Below are 17,211 nucleotides of genomic sequence, written 5' to 3'. Positions count from 1 at the left end.
CCAATGGAGGACCCACTTCCTGGAGACTTTATCTTTGAACAGGAAACTCCACTCCCCTCTGTACGAGGCAGACACAGAGGTGTGGTCAACACACACACACACACACACACACACACACACACACACTCTCTGCTTAATGATTCCTTACGCAATAGTACTCCACCCAGCCCCCTACCTTTTAACCCAAACCACACCACACCACGCCACTACACAACACACACACACGCACACACACACACACACACATATGGGGCTCTACCAGACCCTCCCCCATCTCCCCAACCCCTCATAGCCTCATGAGAACACATTGACATAAATCTGCTTTTTCTCTGAAATATAAGCTGTTTTAAATTCAGCCAATCAGGAGTTTAGCAGCAGGTGTTTGGCTCCTGTGTGGTCGAGTTATAGGTCAGTCTCTGCACCCACCACTTCCTTCACACTCGTCAGTTCTTCTACTGAGCAGAAGAAATGATCAACTGAGATGATGTAACATGAACAATAACATTCAAAGCAGCATATGAATCGGTTTCTTTGTGCAATGTTTCTTTCAACTCAAATTGTTGGAATTCAAAAGGGCTTTTTAGATACAGTATTTTAATGAAATGACAAACTAACAGTATATTCAGAACAGTTTAGAGACAAAAAATGGTGCATATAAAGTGTGTAAATGTGTAGCCTTCTTGGGTCTGAGGGTATTTTCAGACACACAGATGAGTGATCATGCTCTGATATTATTGTCAATTTGAAGTTGTATTTTCATTATTATTTTCATTATTTCATATATTATTTATTTTCATTAGTCATTAAGTAATGACTTTTTTTTAAATTTAGCACAGGTTCAGCTACATTAATATCTAAGTATAATGTATTTCATGATTGTACTTTTTTTTAAATTGGTAAATAAACAACTTGTAAAAATAAGTTTTAGAGGTGTGCTGGAATTTGTGAAAAAAACTTATATTGTATCGAGCCGTTTTGGTCACTTGTGGTGATTGTGTGAAGTCTTATGTATGTAACTATCAGAAACACTTCCATCTGCTCCATTGTTTTATACAACACATTTGCAATCCAGTCCTGTTGTTATGTGACCAAGAGTTGGCGGTGGAGGGGTTATGACTCTGTATACTGAATATGCAAAAGGGGCTGTTCACAGCTGAGCCCAGGTAAATATGACTGCACAAAACTTACAGCAGGGCTATACAACTACAGTATATTGTTCAGTTGGTCACGGAAAGAATGAAGAACGCAGACATCATCAAGTTCCGATGACGTCATTGATGTCCATTAATAATTAGCCATGTGGATTTACTGCTTGTATAGAGGAGAGGCTTTGTTTCCGTCAGCAGCTAAGTGGATGTAAAGAAATGTTCTGCTCAGGTGGATAAATATACCTAAAGTATTCACCTAAACTAGTTCCAGACTTGGTTGAATATATTGGATTAATTATATATTGTTATGAATCCACAGGACATACACTAAAATCACTTGCAATTTAAATATACAAATAAAAGAAACTATTTTAAATGTGTCCCCTCTATAAAGTGTATGCTAAAGCATAAGCATGGAGCAGAGGAGGAATTAATCTAATGTTTTTGATGTGTGTGTTCTCATTGCCAAGCCAAAACTCCCAAAAAAAATATTTCAATTGATCGTGTGGCCACAGACAAAAACGCTCCACTTGCCTTTCAGTTTCACTAAGAAGGCCTGTTTGCACTGTTAGCTTTCCTAATGAAAACCAATGGTAGCCTCAGTTTGCATCTCCTTACAGCTGGCTGTACAAAGCCCACTAGGACAACATTATGGATAACAAAAAACAATATTGAAAGCAACACAGAGGAGGACAAAATGGATGGCAGTCTTAATCCTGCAGCGCAGCCTTTTTCTTATCTGACTGTCCATGCCCTCTCCACCTCTTTCTCCATCTGCCCTCTTTCCTCATCTATCTCCTCACCGCCAAATTGTTTATTTTTCTCTCTATCCTCTCTTTTTCTATCTATCCTCTCTGCTTTTAGGCTTCCTGTCTTCATACCTCTCTCATCCTCCACCCATCCAGCTGACAACACCCTTCCCTCCTTCCTCAGTATGTAGGCTGGGTTAATGGCTGCTATAGCGTGCCTGTAACTCTTACAGGCCTCACCTGATTACAGTTCACGCCCTTTATTCTATATCCTCATCTGTTTCCGATTACGTGTGGCGCAACTAAAGTTAGACATAGGTGTAGCAGCACGTCTGCGCTGCCGACCTGCCAGCTCATCCAGGGCTCCCAAAATTTTCATTACTCATTATTATTTTAAATCAGCATTCAGAAAGTCTAGCCACCAATAATCCTAGTATCCCTAATCACAATTAAAACCAGCCAGCAGACAAACACTAAAAATAAGCCAATACAAGTTAGTTTGTCTTTTCTAATAACTATGAGGCTGGCCAGGTAACCATGCATCACTACATATATTTTGAAGAACATATTGTGGTCCTTTGGAAGACAAGAGGTGGACCAAATAATGGTTACTAATGATAAATAATTTAAATTCCAAAAGGTATAATTAAAATGTAGACAAAGGTGGAAACAAAACTCAACAGACTGAAACTATCCTATCATTATCAAAAAGATTGGCAGGGCTCTTCATTTATGACAAACCCAAACGACAACTACATTTAGTTATGAATATTGTCTGCTGCTGTTTAATGTTTGTTTACATCAGTCATTATTGTAAACCCTGCAGGATAAAGGTCTAGATGTTCAACTGTGATCAGTTAACAACAACAAGATGTTTTAATAAGTAAGACACATTCTTCAATTATGTATTTATGTGGTAAAGTGCACTTTCTGTAAGTTGCTGTGGAAAAAAAGTGTCTGCCAAATAAATGCAATGTAATTTAATGAAAGAGATCTGGGAATTGTTGGGCACTCTTTCACGCTTTCAGTTATCAAAGTAACATGAGCCAACTAAAACAGTGTCCAAAATGCAGCTGCAAATGCTGAAAATGTCTATGTCAAATCATGACAACATCTGCAAAACACAGACTGAAAAAAACCAACAAAGATATGACAAACATATACAGCAGAGGCAATAGGTAGACATAGCAGTGGGGACTTAATAACTTATTTTGGTCTGAAGTGGTTATGTTATTTTGCCTCCTCTAAATCACATTGTCTGCCTATGATTTAAAGACGGGCACACTTTGTCATGTTTATATACAGCATTCGAGTCTTCTGGAGAAAAAAAAAAGAGGAGTCGCTTTATACTCCCCCCGCTTTAGCGTAAATCAGAAGGTAAAAGATGTAGCTCTGCACTCCAAATTAGTTTAATTTATTAGCACAGTCGGGCTGAAAAAGTTTGATCCTGAGGAATGAAACCGCTGGGGCATTAAGGGAACATGAAAGGTAACCCTTGCAGGGGTTTCTTTTTGGGAGGTTTTCTCCTTAAAAATGATTCACGCAGTCTGTTGTCAGGGAGCTCTGCGGCTGATGTGACCTCTGACCTCTGACCTCCTCACTATTCTTTTAATGGAGCTCGTTCTACTGATGCTCTCCCTGATAGTCACTCAGGATTAAAACAAACAAGAGGTCAACTTTGCTGCTCGAAATGCAGAACCGCAAATGTCAACACGCCGTGAGAGCAATTACGTGTCTGTTTGTTCTGTGGGTTTCATGACTTTCTACGTCTTTTTTCAACCGTCCATCAATTGTTCCCAGCCACCATCAGGACAACCTGCGCTTCCTTCTCCCTCACTTTCCAGACGTCACGTCGACACAGCAGAAACACTCATCATGATCTTTAAATATCCAGAGAGTACACAAGCCATCATCCATTCACTGCTACTGGAGGTCCTGAGTTATAGGGGGTTTGATGCTTTGCTCAAAGGCTCTCCAGCAGCAGCAGTTACTGAGAACAATGCAGGTGTTTCTCATTCACTTTCCCTTTCCAGAGATTTCCCCCTGCTCTGGGAACTGCTGAACCTACTGTCAAAGGCCTGTTGCATGATCCCTTATGCTACCATTCCAATCATGAAAATCATTTCTCAAGCAGAGATTACAAACACTGTCTTGTTTTAGCTTCTCAAATCTGCTCCATTTGCACCTTTCCTCTCTTGGAAATCAACTAACAGACTAACAAAGCTATTTGAAGACATCATCCTGGCCTCTGGAAAAGGCAGTTTTTTTTGGATTATTTTCTGACATTTTATAGATTATATAAACCATTGATTAGTTAATGAGAAAAAAGTGAATGCTTTTCTTTCGGATATGAAATCTCGATGCAAAGTCATCCTTTCCTGAGAAAAAAATCTCAGCACAGGAAGAGATGCATTTTATGATTGTGGTTTGTTAGAAAAACGTAGCCGCAGCAGAAGAAGAAGAAGAAAAGTTGTGTAATTAGCATGTGTTGTGATATCACTGCTTTGTCAATGGGATGAATCATCACAAATCGCCCGGCTTTGAGGACATCTTTTCTTTTTATAATATGACAGTATGACAGACGGACTCGAGTAATGTTCATGAAGAACATAAGAAACAGTTTTGAGTTGATTTCACTCATATGTAGTGTCCAATTTCACAAAAAGACAGTAAGAGGCATCTTTTCAACTTCCAGTAGCGCTGCAGAAATTCAATGTTTTCAATATTTCGGAGCAGGCTGTCAAATCAACGCCCATTCAAAGTCAAAATGCCGAAGCTCCTTGTGTGTTTTTAATAAGGTTTTGAAGAGCGCCTTTGCTCTGTTTCTCACTCCGTCAACAGGATTTTCAAAAATCAATTTCCATTCCATTTGGAGAACAGAAAAGGTGTAAAACAACTGATTACATTTCAGTTTGTTTGATCAACTGAATCTGGGGTTCTGCCAAAAAAACAGGAATCCCGGCGCAACTTTTGCCACAATGCAAAGCAACATCACCCAGCATAATTACACATTGCTTGTAGATTATTTTGTAACGTGAACGCTGTTTTTCTACTGTTTACCTGAAACAACACATGACTACCGAGACGGCTCCTTGCATATTATTTAACAAGGGCTGTCTTTGGTCTAAACCCCAACTTAAACCCTGGTCAGAGAAAAGCATCTTGATCTATTCACACCAACCTCTAAAATGAGTATATCCCAGCTCAGTGCATTTGATTTTAAATTAGAATCCAATGCTTCGTGATCAAAAAATTGATACACCTTGTTGTTGTTGTAGTTTTGTCCGTCGTATCAGTTATGATAACACAAGAAAGCAGATGATCATTTGGAGTTAAAACTGAAATTGAGCGCACCTGAAATGTTGGTAATAATCCCTCCGTGCACATCAAACCGGTGCGTGCACATCTACAACGAGTACAGTGCGTCAACGGTGAGCAGGAAGTCAGGATGTCAACTGTGATGGAAGATTTTGGACAGTTTCGCATTTGTTTTCTCTTCCAAATACGTTGAGCCTGGAGGTTTTTTTACAGTCTGTCTGATCGTCTGACCAGTCGGTGTGAAATGGAGGCCATTGCTCTGATTTACAATCAAGATCAAATCTGGACTCCCTTAAAGGGGAACTATGCAGTTTTTTTTTAGCTTAATTTACATTAACTGAACAGCTTCGGAGTCATTGGAATGGTTATATGACTTTTTTTTCGGGTTGAGCGGTGGTCGTCTCGCTTCCCCCTAGCGCCTGTGAGCGGAAAAACCACCCTTGCAACTTTTGGCCGGCGAGCGTCAGGAAGTATCGCGTGATATCAGGTCTCGCGATGTAACGAATTGCTTCACGGCACTGCACACATACGCGCCCCCATCCAGGAACCGGCTAACAAGGTAGCAATGGAGTTTTTCACACTATCGTCATGGCTGAGCCGGCTAAAAAGAAGCAGAAAGCTAGGAAAGCATTGTCGGAAAAAGAGAGAAAGAGGAAACAGCAGACTGACCGAGCAAGTTTTTACAACAGTGTTGCCAAATATCTATTCCAAAGCTGTAGGGGGAGCTCTATAGAGAAACCTGCGAGCAAAAAGCAAGAAAACAGCGAAGAAATTTCCAAAACTGCATAGCGCCCCTTTAAGTCGGAACACTAAAGAGAAGTGAGAGCAGTATCATTTGACATATAATTAGTTAATCACTGACTCATTTGTAAATATTGCTTCCAAGTATAAACATAATGAAATCCTGCTCCGGCGTCTGTGTTGTTTATAATCCGGAGGGTTAACTCTGTGTCATCAAACACGCCTGAACCTGAGCGACACGGGGCGGCGGCCACACCTACCCACGCCCACCAGACTCTCATCTCATCTATCCGTTCATCCACAGACCTTGCACCCTCTTCTAACCAATCAACCAATCACCTCCATCCACCCACCCTGCCTCCCCCTCCTCACCGTGCACTCCATCTCCTCCGGCTCTGGTTTGATCTGTACAGAGGGCATGACTGTCTCGCCCTCCTCTTTCTCCTCCTCCTCCTCCTTCTCCTTCACAGAATGTGTCGCCACTTCCTCTCGCTCCTCTTCGCCTGCTTCCTCCTCTTCCGCCTCCTGCGGCGGCCGAGGCCTGGTCACCGGCTCCTCCTCCTCCTCCTTCTCTTCCTCTTCCCGGTCTGCCGGCTGCGGTGGCGATGATGACGATGGCGGCGGTTGATGCTGTTGGGTCAGGGCGCTCTGCTTGGCCGGGCTCCTCTGCTTCTTCAGGGCGCCGACAGCACTCTTCTTCTGCTTAGGAGTCGACTGGCACTGAGGAGGAGGAGAAGAAGAGACAGAAGGTGAGAGGGATCTGTGACAAATAGAGGAAGAAGGGTAGAAGGTAGGGGAAGACAGGAAGGGGCTGAGGAAGGGGAAGAGAGGTGGTGAAAAAAAGGGGGTGGGGAGAATGGCAGAGAAAACAGGGGAAGGAAGGGTGAGAACAATGTAAAAAAAAAAAAAATTAAAAAGCCCAAACTTTCAGGCCAGTAGGAGAGGGAAAAAGGAGGGGATTTGCTAAAGGATTTGAAGAAGGAATGAGGAGTAAAGTAGGTGAGGGGAGAAAAAGAAGGAAGCAAGAAATGTGAAAAAGGAGGAGACCAGATAAGAGGCTAGGAGGGGAGGAAGACAGGTAGGAGAGGAAGTAAGACAGGAAATGGCATGCTTGAGTTTGGAGGGGGGGAAAAGCATGATTACAAGCATTACCTCTGCTCTAAAAGCTGGCTAAAGAAAACCCCTTCTCAAAAATCTGCCAGAAGAGGGGGGTAAAAACACACACACACACACACACACACACAGAACCACATTCTGTTTAAAAAAGATAGAAAATTAAAGGCCAAGAGAGAGACAGAGGAGGCAGAGAGACAAAGGCCTAATCCTGAGGCTGCCAGTGAGGGAATGAGAACGAAAGAGAAATAACAGAGACACAGACTGAGCAGGGAGGAGTAGCAGTGAACTGACCCCTCCCTCCCTTTCAGCTCAGGCAGGCGGACACACCCTTTTCTGGAAGCTGAGCGAGGAGCGGGGAGCGCTGAGGCAGAGGGACTCAACACACACACAGACACTAGTAATGCACACACCTCTTCTCTTCTTTTCTCTCTCCATTTTCTCTCTATGGTGGGCATTCCTTTCTCTGACATCTAAATGTACTACGACTCTATCTGAGAATTACTAGCACCAAACAAATGTTTGAATTTTTCTAGGATGTAAATCATCTACTTGAAGGTTTCCAAAGAATGCCAGCATAATATGACTTAAATATAAAGTGAGTGTAGCACCAGTTATCATTTGAAATATGTTGATACGGACAATATAGAGCTGGGTTTCTCTGTTAATACCCAAACGATACTTTTCTCAGAAGGTACTAAAATATTTTTATCCTCAACTGTCTATCTAGCAACGTGAATAAAGCTGCAGAATTTCTTTCATCGTGTTGTAATTTCAGTCTACAAACCATATCCTCTTCAAAAGCAGTAAGTAAGCAAGTGTGCAATATGAAATATAATCTACATTTTGATATCTTCTATATTTCTCTGCACATGTGGACTGATTCTGCTGACCCACCACTTTGAACACTGCTGATCTACACAAGTGGAAGTTGTAAAAGAGATGACTTCCCTTCTGATTTTTTTTTCCTCTCCCTTTAAACTCGGCTGTTGCTGATGCGAATGCGGTTACAGCCAACGTTTCAGGGGAATTTCTTAGAGTTGTGGTTATGAAAAGAAATTTGACTTTGTGAGATCTGAACGTCCACATTTGAGCTGAAATGACATGTAATGAGCTGTATTTCTTTACGTCCACTTGCCTGGAATGTAAACCTGACACGATTAAACACAAGCGGAAACATCTTGTTGGTCGTTAGATGAACGTAGTTGTGTGTGTGTTGTGTGAACCTGTACACACTAAAAGGACTGTCACACTGACCGATCCAGCATGGCTACATCTACTACGTTTTCATTTTCAAGTGGCGGTTTGAGACAAAAAGAATCTCCATCCACACAAGAGTTTTAACTCCAGTAGCAGAACTAAACTTCGTTCATATTAACACGTCTGACAATGCATATCATATGACCATTAGCATACACTGGGCATGCTAAGTGCCGGGTGTGTCAGAAAGCAGATTGTCTGCGGTTCGAAATCATGGATGTAAAAGGTGAAAATACAGAAAATATTTTGGAAAAATAACGACAATGGCGAAAAAGTAAGATCAGGGATTTATTAACTTGGACAGACGAGGTGGAAATGTTACTGAAAGGTATGTAAGCCTACCTAAGCGATAAGATTGAAATCATCGTTTCCAAAGGGACCGTCCGTCCAGACTTCAAAGCAACTCCAGTTTTCAAACCAAAACGGGGACGGCAGTGTTTCCAAATGTCTCCGTTTTAGGGGCTCGGGAACGCCAGAGTAGCGCAGACGTGTGGCGTAAACATAGCAAAAGATACCAGGTTTTTAAACCAAAACGTAATAGTGTAAATGTAGCCTTAGTACTGATCATGTCATCCTTTGCGAGCAAGCTTCATACAGGAAGTAATGGTGAAATTACTTCACAGCGTCTTTCTCACAGTGCAAGAGACACTCAAATACACACCCTTGTTTTATACTTCCTGTCTGCAGTAGCGACACTGCTGTACAACTTATCAGGTGAAATAGTTCTATGTACAGTATCTACCATATAATCTATATCTAGATATCTATATCTACCATCTGTAAAGATAAGGGGTGTTAGCGATCCACATGCCTCTAGAAATTTAATTTAATTAAATGTTATATTAAGGAACAGAAACAATCATTTGACATTTGAATAACTTTTGTAAAAGATGACATTTTAACAGTAATAAAGTAATAAAGAATAGACATGTTAACGGTTTGATAGTTTTTTTTAGACATTAAAGGTTTAGTTAATGTATTCAGTAGAGTTCTAGAGTAAATGTACTTACTGTGCCGTATACTTCAAAAATTGGAAACAAACATTTCTACAGAGCTGATTTTTCTTCATCCTGAATCCAGTGCCTAGAGAAGCCATGATAAACAGTCCATGTCAGCCTAAAAATGACAGAATCCCTGGACTTTCCTACAGTGATACTAACAAGTGTTTTTTATCCATTTATTTTGTGTACTGTGTTGTGCCTGGTATCTAGGACTGTTGCATGTTTGTAGGCTACCAGAGTCTCAGGGATTCCACAGTGAGGTGTGGCCTCAGCCAATCAGTCTGGGTGTGGCTGCAAGCACCACCCCTCTCTCACACACACAAACACACACACACACACACACACACACACACACTGGTCTCTCAGTCCCATTGTGATGGGACAGAGCCCCCTCTGTGTCTCTAGACAAAGGTAAACGCAGCTCGATGCCACACCTTCCCCCCAACCAACAACTCACACAGAGCCAGGCTCCGAAATTACACCAAACAACCTCCCTAAAACATATTAAGCATCTTGTACTTTCTATCTATTGGTCTTCATACCACATATTACGGCAGTCAAAGGCCAAACAGACCATGTAAGACCGCTACCATTGAGTTTGAGCATTTTTTTCAGCCAGCTAAACACTGAGGGTAAGTTAGGTTTTCCATCGTTACACATTTAATTACATGTGAATCACTAGTGAATGCATTAGTGAAATATGTTCAAGAAGTCTGGATTGCAAAAATGAACAAGATGTGCAGAGCAAAACTGACTGAGTGGAAAGGATGGTAATTAAACAACCGGAATCTGAAAGGTCTTCAATAAATATGTTCCAACAAAAGTCATGTACTAGTGCATTCTCTTTTGTCCATTATCTTCTTTTTTGGGGGGGGTTTAGGGGGTTTGTTCCAGCATGATGTTTTCAAACTGTTCCCCTTTGCTGGCCTCGTTAACATCTGTTCTCTTCTGTGATTGGCCACTTCTTCTCTGCCTTTCATGTTGGACCTGCACATTCAGTTCTGTGGAGGTATCTTAAATATAAATGTCTCTCCTTCAACAATCAAACAGATCCTGAATGAAGTCAGACACCCTCATCACCTTCTTCTAATCTCGTCTTATCAAGTTGTACATTTACCCAACGGAAAAACAAACAATGTAAATGTAATGTAATGTAAATGTTAACAATGATTGGCTGTCACAGGATGGAAACTCAGCCAAATCACATTCTGGATCATATGTTTTCTCATCCCAAAGCTGTTGGGGGAATTTCTGCGAATAAATTATAGAATTTAAACACATTTGATGCTCGACAGTTAGATGATACGAAGCACCCCTTTTAGTTGTGAAAGCTTCATTGTTGACATTTTTAGGTCTTGTTTTTGTCTGCGAACGGCACAGCTGAAGAGCAAAACTCCTTTAAGGAAACTACCAACTTTTTATAGCCACCTTTCAAATCTACAGAGGTTTGAGCGTCTGACATTCGGAAAAAAAAATGATTTTTGATCAATTAAAAAAAAACATTTCATAGACTTTTTCATGTTTTATGTCATATACAAATTATCTTATCTCACACCATTCTTAGCTTTCATATGCAGCAATAATTTCAAATTTGAAAACAAATGTGTGTGATATTTAGCTACATCGAAAGGCCTTAAATTCTGCATACTTGTCTTAGCACTATTATGACCCGAGAATTCTTGTTTACAGAGTCCAAAATAAATCTGCTCAAAAGGTTTTGGATTGGAGGAGTAAAGTGCTGTAGCCAGACCTGGATCGAATAGGATTTGCAAATAATTCCTTAGCGCTTGTTTAAACCTAATCTGGAGCTCCAGCTAGGTGGAGTTCAGACGGAGCCACATAAGCAGTAAATTACAAAAAAAAACACACTGAATTAAAATTTTAAGTCGTTTGAACTTTTTGTAGCTGTGCTTCAGCATACAAACCACACCCATTCTACCGCTCCGAACAGAATTAAGGAAACACTGAGAATCTTTTGCAAATCCGACTTGAAGGGGAAGTAGCACAGTGAGGGGGCCAGGAGTGTGTGCGTGTGTGTGTTTGTGTGTCTGTCTGTGTGTGTGTGTGTGTGTGTGTGTGTGTGTGTGTGTGTGTGTGTGTGTGTGTGTGTGTGTGTGGTAGATAGTGATAGACTGAGTGAACATATATGCGCATGTTGCATGTGTGTGTGGAGGAGGGGTCCCGCTGTGGAGTTCCAGGAATAAGAAGGGTGGGGTGGGTGTGACCCTGTCAGCCTCTGATCCTACCACAGGAAGTCAGGATGGGGGTAGAGAGGGACAGACAGACAGACAGACAGACAGAGACAGACAGACAGACAGAGATGGGACCTTTTCAATGTCACTGCAGAGTGGAGGAAAGAGCAAACCTTTCTATGACCTGATTCGAGAGTCAAACGACAGCCAGCGCTGCGGAGGAGGGTCTGGCGAGTCCACACAGCATTCCAGGATGGAAGAAAAACGTGCTCTGGTTTATTGGCATTTCTTTAAACCAATGACAATTGTCTTGGGCGGTGCTAAGCGCCCTACGGAGCAACGGCGCCTCTGCAAAATAGCCTCAGGAAGGAACTTGTTTTGGTGGAACGTGTACGTTCAAAAGTTGTTTTAGGCGTGCAACAGAAAACTCAGATTGGACAGATAGTCTAGCTAGGCTGTATCAATTTACCCTGCAGAGATAGCAGCTAGCAGCTAACAGGGTGAGCTAGGTACCACAGGCTAAGACAGGGTAGGTAAATTAAAACAATGTCTGAGTTGAACAAAGGCACTCTAAAACCTGCCCTGACACTGCCGTTTTAGCTCAGTGGAAGCTTGTACACGTAGCTGCAGCTACTCCGTGTTGCCTGCACCGATTCGGGTCAGGGTTTTTTCAATCGAAAGTACACGCATATTTATAGCGATCAAGATTAATGTAAAAATTGGCAGAAATTCTCCTTTAACAGGTTTGCTGCAGACATACTCTTAGACTCTGGGATGTTGTTAATGATATGTTTTACTATTTTCTGACAGACATTTCTAGAATAATCAAAAACATAACCAGCTGATTTAAATCCATTATTGCACAAAGACTCGCTGGAAAATAAAAACTCTTGCTGAGCTACAGTGCGCGTGAGAGAGAGGGTGGGACAGAGACACTATCTGGGTCAGTGCTCTCCTCTCTGTCACTGCTGCCTCTCTCCAACACCCCCGGCCCCTCTGCGTGTGTGCGTGTGTGTGTGTGTGTGTGTGTGTGTGTGTGTTTTTGAGCGGGGGGAGGGGGATTGCCCCAGTCAGCCGCACTCTGTTCATGCCCATATGTACATGTACACGGTTCACGTATGCCCACACCCATGAACGCACTGCAGCACTTTCCCAAAGCATTTCCAAATAAACTCTATCGAAGGAACACACACATACAGTATACACACACATATACACACATACACACACACACACACACACACACACACACACACACACACACACACACACACACACACACACACACACACACATCAGTCCTTTTCATGAGAAGTGCAGATAAAGAACTACAAGAACTTGCTCCATTTGGCTCAAATTTGTAGTTTCTGTCCATATTCTGTTAGACTGTTTTCAATTGTATTGTTATTAAACTATACAGCAGCAGGTTCAATGTGACTAAGAGAACAATCAGCAAGAGAAGAGGAAGAGAAATAATTGAAATTAAAGACAGGCTGAATGTTTTTTTCTCCCTCTTAATGACGCTGCTCATGCCGCTTGGGTTCAATCTCAGTTCATAGCGGCGTTTAACATCCTCCCGACACGCTGTTGATAGCATTCAGATATAAAATGATAATTTATCAGTGTAGCTAATGCAAACGCAGTCCAAGTTCAGGTTCCAACCTAGTGGGAGGTCATGCATCTTTATAGATTGTATGGCACTTTGAGGGTTATTTGGACACATTTCAGTAGAAAGGAAGTAAAGGTGCGCACATGAGGCCCAGACTGGTTACAGATTGACCTATAATGGAGGCGTTAGCATTAAAAAGGTTTCAGTCGCTCCTTCACCAAACCAAGTCTGTCATGTGGCTTTAGAAAATGTAATTATTTGCTGTTCCTGAGGATGCTGAGACCTTGGTGGTGATGTTCCAAGATGGAAGAAGAAAAACACACTGAACACCTAAGGGCAGTCGCCCATTTACAGACAAGACTAGTTCAAGTGCAGGTCAGAAGCTCGGTGCCCTGATATTTCGAAGAGCCACAACTATGATTTACGTAAGTGAGACATGCATGCATCAAACATGGTTGATATTTGCGATACTTTGCTGAATGGTGAATTAAAATTTTAAGTCGTTTGAACTTTCTGTAGCTGTGCTTCAGCATACAAACCACACCCATTCTACCGCTCCGAACAGAATTAAGGAAACACTGAGAATCTTTTGCAAATCCGACTTGAAGGGGAAGTAGCACAGTGAGGGGGCCAGGAGTGTGTGCGTGTGTGTGTTTGTGTCTGTCTGTGCTGTGTGTGTGTGTGTGTGTGTGTGTGTGTGTGTGTGTGTGTGTGTGTGTGGGTAGATAGTGATAGACTGAGTGAACATATATGCGCATGTTGCATGTGTGTGTGGAGGAGGGGTCCCGCTGTGGAGTTCCAGGAATAAGAAGGGTGGGGTGGGTGTGACCCTGTCAGCCTCTGATCCTACCACAGGAAGTCAGGATGGGGGTAGAGAGAGGACAGACAGACAGACAGACAGACAGACAGAGACAGACAGACAGAGATGGGACCTTTTCACTGTCACTGCAGAGTGGAGGAAAGAGCAAACCTTTCTATGACCTGATTCGAGAGTCAAACGACAGCCAGCGCTGCGGAGGAGGGTCTGGCGAGTCCACACAGCATTCCAGGATGGAAGAAAAACGTGCTCTGGTTTATTGGCATTTCTTTAAACCAATGACAATTGTCTTGGGCGGTGCTAAGCGCCCTACGGAGCAACGGCGCCTCTGCAAAATAGCCTCAGGAAGGAACTTGTTTTGGTGGAACGTGTACGTTCAAAAGTTGTTTTAGGCGTGCAACAGAAAACTCAGATTGGACAGATAGTCTAGCTAGGCTGTATCAATTTACCCTGCAGAGATAGCAGCTAGCAGCTAACAGGGTGAGCTAGGTACCACAGGCTAAGACAGGGTAGGTAAATTAAAACAATGTCTGAGTTGAACAAAGGCACTCTAAAACCTGCCCTGACAATTGCCGTTTTAGCTCAGTGGAAGCTTGTACACGTAGCTGCAGCTACTCCGTGTTGCCTGCACCGATTCGGGTCAGGGTTTTTTCAATCGAAAGTACACGCATATTTATAGCGATCAAGATTAATGTAAAAATTGGCAGAAATTCTCCTTTAACAGGTTTGCTGCAGACATACTCTTAGACTCTGGGATGTTGTTAATGATATGTTTTACTATTTTCTGACAGACATTTCTAGAATAATCAAAAACATAACCAGCTGATTTAAATCCATTATTGCACAAAGACTCGCTGGAAAATAAAAACTCTTGCTGAGCTACAGTGCGCGTGAGAGAGAGGGTGGGACAGAGACACTATCTGGGTCAGTGCTCTCCTCTCTGTCACTGCTGCCTCTCTCCAACACCCCCGGCCCTCTGCGTGTGTGCGTGTGTGTGTGTGTGTGTGTGTGTGTGTGTGTGTGTGTGTTTTTGAGCGGGGGGGGGGGGATTGCCCCAGTCAGCCGCACTCTGTTCATGCCCATATGTACATGTACACGGTTCACGTATGCCCTACACCCATGAACGCACACGCAGCACTTTCCCAAAGCATTTCCAAATAAACTCTATTGAAGGAACACACACATACAGTATACACACACACACACACACACACACACACACACACACACACACATCAGTCCTTTTCATGAGAAGTGCAGATAAAGAACTACAAGAACTTGCTCCATTTGGCTCAAATTTGTAGTTTCTGTCCATATTCTGTTAGACTGTTTCCTTCAATTGTATTGTTATTAAACTATACAGCAGCAGCTTCAATGTGACTAAGAGAACAATCAGCAAGAGAAGAGGAAGAGAAATAATTGAAATTAAAAGACAGGCTGAAAGTTTTTTTCTCCCCTTAATGACTGCCTGCTCATGCCGCTTTGGGTTCAATCTCAGTTCATAGCGGCGTCTAACATCCTCCCGACACGCTGTTGATAGCATTCAGATATAAAATGATAATTTATCAGTGTAGCGAATGCAAAAGCAGTCCAAGTTCAGGTTCCAACCTAGTGGGAGGTCATGCATCTTTATAGATTTTATGGCACTTTGAGGGTTATTTGGACACATTTCAGTAGAAAAGGAAGTAAAGGTGCTACATGAGGCCCAGACTGGTTACAGATTGACCTATAATGGCGGCGTTAGCATTAAAAAGGTTTCCCAGTCGCTCCTTCACCAAACCAAGTCTGTCATGTGGCTTTAGAAAATGTAATTATTTGCTGTTCCTGAGGATGTTGAGACCTTGGTGGTGATGTTCCAAGATGGAAGAAGAAAAAACACACTGAACACCTAAGGACAGTCGTCCATTTACAGACAAGACTAGTTCAAGTGCAGGTCAGAAGCTCGGTGCCCTGATATTTCCGAAGAGCCACAACTATGATTTACGTAAGTGAGACATGCATGCATCAAACATGGTTGATATTTGCGATACTTTGCTGAATGGTCAAACAAACCAATTCAATGTAATCAGTGTCTATAATCTGTACTCTGAGAGTTTTGGATAGTTTTACCTTTAACGAATCTGAATTGTATAAGAAACTGCAATGAAACTGACCAAATTAAATTGCAGAGAGAAGAGAAGAGAAGAGAAGTTGGGAGAGGGCAGGGAGGTCAGTTCCCATTGGTTTCCAGTTGAGGGTCCAAACATTGCACAACTCCTGTAACTGGAGTCCCTAACAAACAAACACACACACACACACACACACACACCTCCCCTTACAGCCTCAACCCTAAGAAGCAAGAAGACCCCCTCATAGGGAAGGAGGCTTCGAAGCAAAATGAAGGAAAAGTCTGTGTGTGTGTGTGTGTGTGTGTGTGTGTGTGTGTGTGTGTGTGTGTGTGTGTGTGTGTGTGTGTGCGCATACATATGGTGTGTCAGTGATTAGGGTCAGAAGCCTTTGGCCTGCACTACCTTTATATAGACAAATTCACACATGCACGAACACACACACCCCTCCCTCTCTCATTTTTCTTCCCCCTTTTGACCTCCCTTACTTTATGTTGCTGTGTGTTTGCGTGCGTGTGGAAGGGTGGGGCTTGGTTAATAAGTTGCAGAGATGAGACGGGCAGTTGGGTGTTTGGTGGAGGCTGGTTAGGTTCAGGTTGTGTAACAGGACATCCTGTGCTTACTATCCTGGCAGTTTTTTATCACTTGAGATAACTCAGCTGTCATTCAGACAGAAAACATTAAAACTACTAGAGGGGCTGTGTCGATTGGAGGTGATGCTTCAGGTACCGGAGAGACAATTATGGTTTGATTTTTCAAATTTCATGAAAATATCAGAGGCTGCGTTTTTTTTGACACGGTGCGGTACGAATTTATCTGAAAATGTTGTTGCTCAACAGATGTACAGTGTACGAACAGTCAGACGATAAATCATTCCTCCCATAACACTGTGATTTCCATTACTAATTCTCAGCCTCGAATGCTTCTCTCTTTATATGGGTATGTTGCATGCAACTGCCCGCCATGTTGCTGTGGCCTGAGGCTCGCTGTACCAAGCAGTGCCACCTCTATATTGTCCTCCAAGGACGGCGCAAAACACCGACTGCAAGAGAGGGGAGGAGGAAGAACCAGTATGGCATTGAGTCAGAGAAGAGAGTGAAAAGGAGCTAGGAGTGGGGGATAAAAGAAAACAAAAAGAGATAAAAGAGGGGTGGACGA

General features: G+C 42.5%; 1 protein-coding gene across 2 annotated transcripts in view; it reads right to left on the bottom strand.

The window, feature by feature from the left end:
* klf8 (Kruppel like factor 8) overlaps nucleotides 1-17,211 on the bottom strand; it is a 66,668-nt gene that overhangs the window by 23,846 nt on the left and 25,611 nt on the right. For both annotated transcript variants that reach the window (XM_078266725.1, XM_078266724.1), the window contains exon 2: nucleotides 6,329-6,676. In XM_078266725.1, coding sequence (XP_078122851.1) covers nucleotides 6,329-6,676 — 348 coding nt within the window. The remainder of the gene's footprint in view (nucleotides 1-6,328; nucleotides 6,677-17,211) is intronic.

This window comes from Sander vitreus, chromosome 13 (genome assembly GCF_031162955.1).
Source record: "Sander vitreus isolate 19-12246 chromosome 13, sanVit1, whole genome shotgun sequence".
NCBI lineage: Eukaryota > Metazoa > Chordata > Actinopteri > Perciformes > Percidae > Sander > Sander vitreus.
Note: the sequence above shows the minus strand (reverse complement) of the source record. Positions and strands in the feature narration are given on the sequence as shown.